The sequence below is a fragment of the Lissotriton helveticus genome, chromosome 8 (assembly GCF_964261635.1).
Source record: "Lissotriton helveticus chromosome 8, aLisHel1.1, whole genome shotgun sequence".
Taxonomy (NCBI): domain Eukaryota; kingdom Metazoa; phylum Chordata; class Amphibia; order Caudata; family Salamandridae; genus Lissotriton; species Lissotriton helveticus.
The window spans coordinates 159,872,242-159,885,745 of record NC_136069.1 but is presented as its reverse complement, the minus strand read 5'-3'; the positions used below and the strand labels follow the sequence as shown (position 1 = coordinate 159,885,745).

The following is a 13,504-nucleotide window of genomic DNA, read 5'->3' as shown; positions in this document are numbered from 1 at the left end:
ACATGTTATGTTGGACATGCGCAATCGTCAGACCAGTCCACAAAGTGTCAAGGTTCAGATGAACATGTCAATTTTTGATATTGCCTCTATGCACCAGCTTGCAAGAGAAACCCCGCTCCACCCATGTTCATTGTACTGAAAGCATAATTAAGTATGACGTTTCAAGCTACCTGGCATCTTTTGCAGCTGTACTTGTGCAGCTCAACATCTGCACCCCCGTCCGAATTCTCATCGTTTTCATCCGAGGAGATCCCTATCTTACTCAGGAAGTCATCCCTCTGGTGATCATCCATTAGAGCGATATCCTGAAAGGAGGAAAATAAAGAAGTCAGTAAAAGCCAGTAGCCACTTTTTCACATTTTAGACAAATGCATATCAAATACTCTACACAAAACTACTTCTACAGGCCATTCAGCAGAATAATGCCCTGCAGGAAAGGCTATGTAAACAAATGATAGCTAAATGCACTATAATGTACCACCAACCACATGTTGTACTATATTAGGATAGGTAAAAACAGGGATTGAGGAGAGGTAAAGCACTATTGGGCAAATGGTCAACTGCATTGTTTTGAAAAGCTGAGCAATCATGCCCTGTATTAATTTAGCGATACCAAAGGGGATGATGGACGGAGCGTTAGTGCAAATCAAACACTCACCCCCAGTCAACTGATCTGGGTTAATCCATCATCATTCTTTAGCTCACTCCACCACCCCAGTTCAGAGATGGCCATATGCAAATCAGTCTGACCCTGTGCCTCATGGTAACAGTCCAGCTCAAACTGCCAAGCCATGTCTTCCCTGGACCGGAAACAAGCATTCTGGGACCTGTTTCGGGTTTATAAACCGCATCAGCCAGGCTATCTTGAATCCAGTGGCAAAGTGAGCAAGGGATCCTCGTCTGGGCATACCCTGCCAACTTAGGATGAACAAACCAATACCAAAGGGGATGATGGACGGAGCGTTAGAGCAAATCAAACACTCACCCCAAGTCAACTGATCTGGGTTTAATCCATCATCATTCTTTAGCTCACTCCACCACCCCAGTACAGACATGGCCATAAGCAAATCAGACTGATCCTGTGCCTCATGGGAACAGTCCAGCCCGAACTGCCAAGCCATGTCTTCCCTGGACCGAAAACAAGCATTCTAGGACCGGTTTCGGGTTCATAACCCTCATCATCCAGGCTATCTTGAATCCAGTGGAAAGTAATATCGCTGTATTAATTTAGGCCTGACCTCTAGAGAATTCCACAACAGCAGTGCACCAGCTTAGCTCAGCTGATGTGGAGTGGAAGTTGATGTTCACCCAAAATGGAACCCCAACCTGAGTGAGTGTAGTCTATCTCCATCCCAAGCGAAGGGATAACTGATGGATGTGGTACAGGCCTTTTCAACTTTACCCCTAGGAGAAAACTGCCTACTGGTTCACCCTGTTTGAGGTCTCCTGAAACCCCCATAACTGGGTGTTTCATGCCAAGCCTCATCTCTAGGACATGCATAGGTAATGTGTGCATATTGCGGGAGGGTTACTGCAACAGTAAGTGGTGGTATCCTTCTGGAACACCATTTGCCTAGGGGCACCAGATGGTGGTCTCCCTGCAGGATGTGCATGGTGCATACAACAGCATTCACATCCCTTTTCTAAGGGCCCCTCCCTGTAACCAATCCAATTTTTTGTATGGAAGGCTTCTCATCCTCCATTTGCTCGCTGAAGGTTTCCTCTGCTGAGAAGAAATTTACACCTGTTTCCCCTTCATGTGTTGTTGGCTGTCACCTTACAGTAGAGAGTGTGTTATTTGGATTAACAAAACCCTAAAACCAGTCTGACTGCGCTACATGCTCCTCCGGAACTGAGCTGACTTTGGGCCCCATAAGCACTTAAATACAGGAAACAAAGAAAAAGGAAATACATTTCTTGCTGAATGGGAGAAGACTTTGAACTAGGATTACGGCAGATCATTGCTTGGTTCATGCTTTAGGCCCTACCCATTAAAAAGATAATAAAAAGCTGACTTTTAAGCCAGGACCTTGTACATCAGGAGCAGAGCATTTGCTAGCACTACTCTTTCTCTCCAAAGTGTCTGCATAATGCTCGCCCTCCTGTTATAGTCCTCTGCCTGTATGTCTGCTAATCTCCCAGCAAAATCCGCACACCTTAATTGCCTCCTGTTGGACATTTCAGTGCCCTTTCAATACACTTCTCCACTGACACACACTACACATACAACTGCCACAAATGAAGATATAAAGCCCCTATCACCAACAGCTACTGCCATTAAGCTGATGCAATTAAGGACTAACTGGACTTTGTAAAATAGAATCATAGAAACATAAGAATATTCTGCAACAACAATGTATCTGCTCTGACCGTTTTTTCCACAAAACTCAATCTATTCTTTGTTACTAAAATAACAACGTTTTTCTAAGAAACCCAATTATTCTTTGTTATATAACGGCATTTTTAGAAACCGATATTTTCAGTTTAGGTAAAACCGTTTTCAAAGTCTATTGTCACTTTCTACCGTGTATTGGCGATGACGCGCTAGAGTCTGCATTCAGCGTCTGCTACTGCTAAACGCCACGAGATGACTCAGACCGCATGACGGCATTATATAAAGATATCACATTTGGCAGTTCTTTTCCCTCGAGCATACAGTGACGGCTGCATCAGCAAGTAGCGGCAAGAAGGATTGGGGCTCCCCCTTGTGGGAATATATATATTTTTTTCTGTTAGCCCACGCTAGTTCAGTTGTAGCTTACGCGGGCTCTCTTATCTCTGTTATTCCACCTAGATTAAAGCACCACTTGATTACTTTGACGTACACATCACCGGATATCGGTGAGTTTTTTTCCTTAATTGTTCTAAATCGTCTGCCTAGTGCAGTTTTTATCCATCCTTTTTTGACAATAGATGATGCCTATTGTATTCTCTGTGCATTTATTTCACAGTTACGGTACATTCAACGCAACCCAAACACGATCTAGATCAGGTAATGAGACACTACTCGACATTGTCTTTCCGATTATTTTTATTGGTTTAGTCCGTTTAGTGACTCCTCCATTGTATGTCCTCCCCCACCATTTTTCAGATATTCGACACTGATTTTTGTCCAGCAGCTATATGGTTGACACAGATACAATTAATTGTTATGATGTACGCTTTGAAGTGATACACTGCATATTCCGCATTTTGAGTAAGTGGATTTAATTTTAATTTTTCGGTCCTGTCCAGTAAATTAGAATTACATACCCAGGAGCGACTGCTGCGCTCCAACACACCTTATATGTATTCTTCAGGTGCTGCTGTCGCACTCTACACCTAGGAGCTTCTTGGCCCTCTATCCTCATTGAGTCCTCATTGAAGGATCTTGGTAAATATATATGGACACTTTAGGTTCTTTTGTAAAATATTGTCAATGTTTCCACAGTACCGATTTTGATTTTATACTTCCACACTAGGTGCCCTACTTCCATCACTGTCCTGATGATGACCCCTGTGTAAGGTGCTAACCAACCTACGTTGAAATTTTGGGGTCGAAACGTCGACATTTCTTTTGCTTGATGCTAGCCGTTGAAACAACAGAGACTATATTTATTGTGTTTCACAAATGGGGTCTAGCTACCTAAAACTTGTATGGAAAATGTATGTACCCATGGCTTGATATTGGAAGACTGATTTGTTTTTTAAAAATTGCCATATGATTCCACCCTTTTTTTCCATGTTTTTCCCATGATCACGTATCCTCACTTAATTCACTCACCTTCCCCTCTCTTTTTTTCTGTCCTGCCGGGCACCTTTTGTACATATGAAATTATCTTTTTCTATATGCAAAGTAAATTTTGGGTGGCAATGTGATTAAATAACATTTGCTTCTGATAAATCGTTGTTGCAGAATATTCTTATGTTTATATGATTCTATTTTACAACATCCAGTTAGTCCTTAATTGCTGGGGCCTCCATCTATTGTACTAGTATTCACCCAGGTTCCAGTACCATTGGGTTTAACCCTTTTTATGTAAAGCCATTAAGCTGATGGGCAGCATTTGGAATTACAAGTTCATTCTATTACATGTACGCTCATCCTTTCTTAACTCTACAAATGGGGGTGGGGTCGCACACTACTCACACACCGGCGGTGTCGCCCCTAAGGCCTCTGGTCAATGTAGTAAAGTGTTCGCGATGCATCATCTTTCGATCTTCTGCTATCTTCGTTGTCTTCGCCATCCCTGGACACGTGTTTCGGGGTATTACCCCTCATCAGCAGGGATAGGCCGTGTACTGGGGTTGCCGATGGCTGCCAATATCTGCCAGGTATAGTACCACTCAGGCGCGTAGGTGCGGGATCCCAGGCTCGTCAGCCCGCTGCTCAAGGGAGCTTTAAAGTTACAAATGGGGGTGGGGTCGCACACTACTCACACACCGGCGGTGTCGCCCCTAAGGACTCTGGTCAATGTAGTAAAGTGTTCGCGATGCATCATCTTTCGATCTTCTGCTATCTTCGCTGTCTTCGCCATCCCTGGACACGTGTTTCGGGGTATTACCCCTCATCAGCAGGGATAGGCCGTGTACTGGGGTTGCCGATGGCTGCCAATATCTGCCAGGTATAGTACCACTCTGGCGCGTAGATGCGGGATCCCAGGCTCGTCAGCCCGCTGCTCAAGGGAGCTTTAAAGTTACAAATGGGGGTGGGGTCGCACACTACTCACACACCGGCGGTGTCGCCCCTAAGGACTCTGTTCAATGTAGTAAAGTGCACGGCCTATCCCTGCTGATGAGGGGTAATACCCCGAAACACGTGTCCAGGGATGACCAAGACAGCGAAGATAGCAGAAGTTCGAAAGATGATGCATCGCGAACACTTTACTACATTGACCAGAGTCCTTAGGGGGCGACACCGCCGGTGTGTGAGTAGTGTGCGACCCCACCCCATTTGTAACTTTAAAGCTCCCTTGAGCAGCGGGCTGACGAGCCTGGGATCCCGCACCTACGCGCCTGAGTGGTACTATACCTGGCAGATATTGGCAGCCATCGGCAACCCCAGTACACGGCCTATCCCTGCTGATGAGGGGTAATACCCCGAAACACGTGTCCAGGGATGGCGAAGACAGCGAAGATAGCAGAAGATCGAAAGATGATGCATCACGAACACTTTACTACATTGACCAGAGTCCTTAGGGGCGACACCGCCGGTGTGTGAGTAGTGTGCGACCCCCACCCCCATTTGTAACTTTAAAGCTCCCTTGAGCAGCGGGCTGACGAGCCTGGGATCCCGCACCTACGCGCCTGAGTGGTACTATACCTGGCAAATATTGGCAGCCATCGGCAACCCCAGTACACGGCCTATCCCTGCTGATGAGGGGTAATACCCCGAAACACGTGTCCAGGGATGGTGAAGACAGCGAAGATAGCAGAAGATCGAAAGATGATGCATCGCGAACACTTTACTACATTGACCAGAGTCCTTAGGGGCGGCACCGTCGGTGTGTGAGTAGTGTGCGACCCCACCCCCATTTGTAACTTTAAAGCTCCCTTGAGCAGCGGGCTGACAAGCCTGGTATCCCGCACCTACGCGCCTGAGTGGTACTATACCTGGCAGATATTGGCAGCCATCGGCAACCCCAGTACATGGCCTATCCCTGCTGATGAGGGGTAATACCCCGAAACACGTGTCAAGGGATGGCGAAGACAGCGAAGATAGCAGAAGATCGAAAGATGATGCATCGCCAACACTTTACTACATTGACCAGAGTCCTTAGGGGCGACACCGCCGGTGTGTGAGTAGTGTGCGACCCCACCCCCATTTGTAACTTTAAAGCTCCCTTGAGCAGCGGGCTGACGAGCCTGGGATCCCGCACCTACGCGCCTGAGTGGTACTATACATGGCAGATATTGGCAGCCATCGGCAACCCCAGTACACGGCCTATCCCTGCTGATATGGGGTAATACCCCGAAACACGTGTCCAGGGATGGCGAAGACAGCGAAGATAGCAGAAGATCGAAAGATGATGCATCGCGAACACTTTACTACATTGACCAGAGTCCTTAGGGGCGACACCGCCGGTGTGTGAGTAGTGTGCGACCCCACCCCCATTTGTAACTTTAAAGCTCCCTTGAGCAGCGGGCTGACTAGCCTGGGATCGCGCACCTACGCGCCCGAGTGGTACTATACCTGGCAGATATTGGCAGCCATCGGCAACCCCAGTACACGGCCTATCCCTGCTGATGAGGGGTAATACCCCGAAACACGTGTCCAGGGATGGCCAAGACAGCAGAAGATCGAAAGATGATGCATCGCAAACACTTTACTACATTGACCAGAGTCCTTAGGGGCGACACCGCCGGTGTGTGAGTAGTGTGCGACCCCACCCCCATTTGGAACTTTAAAGCTCCCTTGAGCAGCGGGCTGACGAGCCTGGGATCCCGCACCTACGCGCCTGAGTGATACTATACCTGGCAGATATTGGCAGCCATCGGCAACCCCAGTACACGGCCTATCCCTGCTGATGAGGGGTAATACCCCGAAACACGTGTCCAGGGATGGTGAGGACAGCGAAGATAGCAGAAGATCAAAAGATGATGCATCGCGAACACTTTACTACATTGACCAGAGTCCTTAGGGGCGACACCGTCGGTGTGTGAGTAGTGTGCGACCCCACCCCCATTTGTAACTTTAAAGCTTCCTTGAGCAGCGGGCTGACGAGCCTGGGATCCCGCACCTACGCGCCTGAGTGGTACTATACCTGGCAGATATTGCCAGCCATCGGCAACCCCAGTACACGGCCTATCCCTGCTGATGAGGGGTAATACCCCGAAACACGTGTCCAGGGATGGCGAAGACAGCGAAGATAGCAGAAGATCGAAAGATGATGCATCGCGAACACTTTACTACATTGACCAGAGTCCTTAGCGGCGACACCGCCGGTGTGTGAGTAGTGTGCGACCCCACCCCCATTTGATCCTTTCTTAACTCCTCAAGCTATTGTGCCAGAGAGACCATTGTGAACTCTCTTTTCACTTACTTGTTGAGAGCCAGAGATCTAAAATTAACGTTTGCATTTCCATTTCTCTTTTTGGTATGAAAAAATATTTGAGCAAATCCCTATATCCTACTTACTACAGAATGTATTTAATGGCCGGTTTTGAAATCATCAGCAAGATGTTTGCCAAAGGCGCTTCTTTAGGAACTTCTATTCTTGCTTGCATTGCCTGAGGGACGTTTAACTGAAAACTCTTAAATAGAAGAATGTATCACATTTGCACCACCTGCAAGGCACACTGTCAGAGTTCAGTTTCTCATAGTTCAGGAAACAATATATCAAAGCAGCTTCCTCTGAGCTTCAGACATGCCTGCACCTAAAGCAAGAGCTGCTGCTTTTTCTGTGACTTGTATCCCTAGATGGCTTTCTCCGTTAGTGTTGCCTCAGAACCTACTTATATTTGCTAAATTAAGTTTTTATCTACTTTAAAGTAATACATTGCTCTTATTTAGCTAACAGGCTGAAAGATTGGTCAGTCTTCCCATTTAATGGAATGTCCAAAACTCTGGCCCGCACATCCAAAGATAAGACACATCTTGGGCCAGAATGATGCCCGGTTGCTGAAGAGAGAATGAAACCCCAATTAGAACCATCTGAATGAAGTCCATCTTGTATGATCTGCTTGGACAATGGCATGCTATTGTTAATTCACAGCTTACACCCACTAATCTTGAAGAGCTCTATCATCTTCTCTACCAGGCTGTGCAATATGTACTGATATGTGGCCAAATTACTGGACACATTTATGGACCTAAGAGTGAAAGATCTGGAAGCAAAATCCTTCTTCACTGTAGTTTTTATTCATTTGCATTCCAAATCTGTAGTGAAAGTGTCTTCTACCAGTGGCCAAAAATGATATGGAAATAGTAGGCTCAAAAGAACAAGTTGCTTACCTTCGGTAATGCCTTTTCTGATAGAAACTCTATCTAACCACAGATTCCTCACCTAGTAGATTTCCTCCTCCTCCTCCTCCTTTTACTCCGGTCATGCAGCTCTGCACCTGGTTTGTCTCATCCAAGATGGGATGTCAAGGCCACTATATCTGCAACACCTCTGTGTGCGGACGTCAATTTCTTTCCAGTCTCACTCTGCACCGTCAGACACAAAGCCCACAGAAATCAGAATATATCACAGTGCAGATCTCTAGATTGTGATTTTATTAGTGGATTGTATGGCTCCATTCCACAGACAGAGAGGAGGGTGGATCAGTGAGGAATCTAGAGTAAGACTCTCTATGATAAAAGGCATTACAGAACTTAAGTAACTTGTTCTTCTGATAGAGACTTCAAACACACATACAAACACATACAAAAATCGCCAACTGTCAACCAGAGATAATCCAGCATTTGCAATCACATGTTGCACAATCTGATACTTAAGATCTACCTTAAAGTGCAGATGAATGTGATCCCTTAGCACGTCCACCCTGAAGAACCTCCGGCCACAAATCTCGCAGGTGTACTTCTTTTCTCCATGAGTCAGCAGGTGTTTGTTCATGTTGCTTCGGCATGAAAACATCTAATACAAAACGGCAGATTACAACTTATTCTGCATGCTGCATTGCTACAAGACACACATGTTTTTGAGGAGACTAAAGCACAGAGCTTGGTATAATATAACAAAGCCACGGTAAAGCAACAGAAACATTGAAGCTTGTGTTGGATCAGATGATATGGGAGAGGTAAGACAACCCTAAACCAACTTGATGAGTGCATCATCAGGAAAACAGAACTGTGGAAAAGCTAGGGCATTACGAATAATTGGTCTGGTTCCGTGACATTAAGTAGTTGTTATCAGAAATTAAAACACGAAGGACCATTAAGTGTTTGTCGGAATAGGGTGAGGTATTTTACTACACATAGTAAATATCATTACTCCCGGTAGAGTTTTAAATGGAAAATGGAGCAGAACATACCAAATCTGTTTTAAGCACACCAAATTCTGCGTGTTTTGTGTTTTTTTCTGGGCCTCTTCCTTGATAAATTAGGTTTGACCTGCCAGAATGTATTTGGGGAAAACAGAGGGTTTGATAAATATCACACAACTCGTAGTTCCCATGTAAAAAAAATTACCTGTAGTAAAGAAGAAGCCCATCTGTGGAATACCTTGTTGCAAAACTGTAGTGTCACAATTATGGCATCCAAGATCAAGCGTTAAGCAGACATGCTTCATTAGCCTGCCAAATCACTCCACAAAGTAGAATATGGGAGAGATGTGTACAGCGAGGAACTGCAACTTCCACTTTAAAAAGTGAAATACATGGATTCAATTGCTTAAGCACATAAAGTAAATTAATATTACTTGAATAAACCCAGTGCAAACATATTTTCTCTCCCTATTCAACTTAAATCTCAGATATATTGCGTCAGTAAACCTCATAAATCTGTTCTTCTAAGCAAAACAAAATGCCACAAAACACACCTTGCCATTTAAAAAAAATGCTTAGTGCTGTATCACACTGTTTCAAGCATTCTATGCTGAATTCACTATACCTACAGAGCAATGTAGCTGTAATGTTAAAGAAATTGCTAAACCAGAATCAAAGGGATATTGCCAAAGCGAAGGAATGAGACAGGTGGGGTGCACAGTAGGCTCAGGCTTTACATTTCCTATCAGTAGCGATTCTTAACAGCCATAACAACTACTGTACACCACAAACCGTCCAACCACCTGAGAAACATAATGGTCATTATGCAACAATGAAAAGCACAAATAGACAGAATACTCCACAAAGCTCATAGAGAATATGTTTGTTATCCCAACTAACGAAGGAACATATTTCAACAAAAGGCACGCAATACAATGGCGATACTATAAACAAACGCAATTCTTACGTACTTAGGGGGTGATTGTTATATATGTCAGCCAAACTGGATCATGACTATACTAGGACTTCAAAACTCAACCTTTTTCATTTATCCAGCCCATTAAGAGGGCCATGCACCGGAAACTAGAGCTTCTCACACAAGTGTTGCCAATTAGCTTTAAGCTTCCCTAGATCCCCTCCTCCACATGCAGAGAATATCATTAGGCAACTGGAATTATGCAGTAGGGAAAGTCCAAATTATGTTGCAAGGTCGACCAAATTATGCGTCAAGAAAGGGTTAATTATGCAGCATGATGCAGCACATGTTGTGATAATATTATATCCTTGTGTTGTCCTTTTAAAACTTGTTTACACTATCTGGGCATAGTTTGCATCTCACTGGTACCAATTTAACACCTATAAATAGCAATGAACAACAGAAAGGGGGCCAGTCAATCTTTGCAAAAGTACTTCCACTGTGCAGCAACGTGTCGCTGCGTTTTTTTAGTAAGATTTTAGCCGTTTGAGCTAGACTCAACATTTTCTTTTGTAAAATCAGCTGATTATGCAGTGGGTAATAGATTATGTGGCCAACACAGAAAATCCATATTTATGCGAAAAATGCCGCTGCAGCATAACTGCATACGCCCAGTTGCCCTGAATATAATTCAGTCCCTTTGTTAAAGTCAATTGCCTGCTTTTTTGATCAGTCTCCATAAGGTAAATGAACATCAGTCACAATGGTGGCTAAACAGCAAATCACAGGAATACTACAGCGCTATGATTTACACACTTATACAGATGAAAAATGCACTGGCACACACACAGTGCTGGGAAGGATGTTTACAAAAGATGCAGCTCCATTACTCAGATAATCAACCTACATAAGACGGATTCACTTCTGCTGCACATTCTAAGGAGAAGGAATCGCATTCTCTACCCCCTCCAATTACAAAGGCTCTACATTACCTTTCCACACACAGGGCAGCTTGAGGGTATTTTCTTATACTTGTGCATGTTAATGTCATTGGAGACCAGCTCTTCTCGCTTCACACGTCTCACTCCATAACGCAGCAGCCCACAAAAAAGACAAAGGAAATTCACGTTATTTTTGGGGTTTCTCACACTTTTCTGACAATTCAAGTGCAAGTAAAAATCAACAATTCCTACTGATGAGGAATTTCATAATGGCAATCTTGGTTTTAAAAGGGTATGTGCATTAACAGAGACTTAAAACAACAGGCACAGTCTTAAGCACAATCAGTTTATTAGTTATCCATGTTACTACCTAATAATTTCTCATTGCTGACCATATAACGTGACCTGTAACTCGGCATACGGCTCCCACTTTAGCCAGTAGAGATGTGGCATGAAATCATTTATGGTCCAAATGACATCAAGATAGTGATGCAATGACACAAATTCACCATATAGCTTGGGTGGAACTATCTCCATTGTGTTGGATTCCTTTAGTCAATGTGCTCACTCCTGCAAAACTGGTGTGAATTGACTGCACACTGGGAGCAAGATCACACTCCCTTACCAACTACTTTCACAAACCTTTTCAACGACCACAAATACCACTACCATTATCCCTCCCCCTTCCCATTTACAACTCCCTAAAACTCAAGTCTCCCTGTCCCCAAACATTTTGAAAACCCAATCACACCCCCATACAACCAATCACTGATATGTATTTGATGAGCTCAGATAACTAACATCGTCCCAGTTTTGTCTGCAGTACCCCATCTCCTCACACACTATTTCTCCAATCATGGCATGAGAGTGATCTTCCTACAACCTGAACAGGAGTAAATCTAAAATTTACAAAAACCATATTAGAATTCCTAGCAAATTAACTCATTGATGCGCTCCCTAACACAAAAGAACTACTAACAAGCCCACTATCAAACTTACATATAGAAAAATCAGTCACTGCACTGAATACACCATTAAGACCATAAATAACTGCAATACAACATCTTAAGGATGAAGAATAGCTTCTCCAGGCTCCAGAAGAGATGTTGAAGAACTTCTAACTGACTAGGACAGAGGGAAGAAGGTAAACATAACCATGAAAGACGCTCCCATGCCCACCATCTGGATCAGAGAGCGAAACAGCTTACCCACGTAAAAGACATAAACCACAACAACCTACAAGAAATTCAAAGGACTAGTGTTCCCAAACGTGTCTACAATGATTGCTAAAATGCCTCTCCCATAAAAGATGATCAGCAGATAAAACAAACTAGGAAATAGCAGATGTAATCATGTATCACAACACAAACCGGACTTTCCTACCGGAAACATCACAGCCAGCCTTTGAACAACTGTAATTTTCCACAAATGTATAACTGAGAACAGGTGGGGATGTGGCAGCCAGAGTCAAAAATGTAAACAGCCCTGCAGAAACCTGACCAAAGAGCAAGTCTCTTTGTTTGAATGATTTTCCTTAGAGCTAAAACAGAGGGAGTCAAACCCAATCAAGCTTCACCTCATTTAACACCCTACCTCCCCTTTTCCCCTGTTGGGGGACAACCTAGTGTAGGAAACTGGCTTTAAATATACTACACCAAAATGAGGTATAGTGTGTATAGAGTCCAGGTGACTCCAGAGGTAGGCAGAGGTTAAAGTTAGATAGAACCTTACTCTCTATTTGTGGTAGAGTGGTCGAGCAATAAGGCAGTATCAGAGGACAGTGTTAAGCATTTGATGTACACACTCAGTCAGCAAATTAATTCACACACTCAAGGACTGAACTCTAGACCAATTGTTTTCGTATAAAAAAAAAATACTGTCGTTTTATTTTAAGAACCAAGCAAGCCTGGCACAGGTAAGCATTAAATACTTTTCAGTAATGAGCTGATTGTTGAACAGTTTGAAAATGCAATGGGAATTGTACTTTGTTTGATTTACAGGGGATGCAATAGGTTGCAATACTTAGCAAATACAGTACATTGAAATGAATGGGCTTTTTCAGTAAATTACAGTTAAGTTACTTTTTACGTTGCTTTTCTATCTTAGTGCTGGATACCTAGATTCAGTACTGGGACATTTTCTGCAAACAGGTAAGTAAATAAGTTTTGGTTATTCATGCGATTTTTAAAGAATATTTATAGATTTAAAAACTCCACAATTACAAACTTTTTGGAAGAAAATTGTCAATGTTATCCTATGGAGGAAATATAGGTTATCGGTTCACAGGTAAGTTCTCGACTGTGGGAATTAAGGTTCTGGGGTTAGACTCAGAGGTCCCCCAGGGTCAGCGATGCACTCTTGTTACACCCTCAGCGGCACTAGGGCGGCCGGGTGCAGTGTTGAGGCCCATTATCCAATGGGGGATAGGAGGCCTCCGATTGGCAGCTGCTGGCAAGCAGGTCACTGGGTTGTGGGAGCCAAGCGCCTCGGGTTTAGGTCAAGGCAAATGGGGAAAAAAAGTAGCACAAAAGGTGCACCCTCTGCGGTGGCAGGGTGCTGAGCGCTGTTTCGACGTTGGGCGACCTGTTGCGGTCTATGGAGAAACTCCGGTTTGCAAAAGCACTGCAGGCAGGGAGTTGAAGGACTTCTAGGTGCAACCACCACTTGGAGAGGTAAGTAGGGAAGTTAAGGGTTGATTAGGCATCGTCGGTTTGGGCACACACTGCCATAGGGCGTCGGG

At 44.2% G+C, this 13,504-nt stretch overlaps 1 protein-coding gene across 6 annotated transcripts in view; it reads right to left on the bottom strand.

Annotated features, from left to right (window-relative positions):
- The window catches only part of PRDM15 (PR/SET domain 15), a 371,830-nt gene that overhangs the window by 115,886 nt on the left and 242,440 nt on the right, over positions 1 to 13,504 (bottom strand). For all 6 annotated transcript variants that reach the window (XM_078656809.1, XM_078656805.1, XM_078656810.1 and 3 more), the window contains 3 exons: positions 10,816 to 10,907; positions 8,427 to 8,558; positions 171 to 305 (listed from right to left, as the gene is read on the bottom strand). In XM_078656809.1, the coding sequence (XP_078512935.1) occupies positions 171 to 305; positions 8,427 to 8,558; positions 10,816 to 10,907 (359 nt within the window). The remainder of the gene's footprint in view (positions 1 to 170; positions 306 to 8,426; positions 8,559 to 10,815; positions 10,908 to 13,504) is intronic.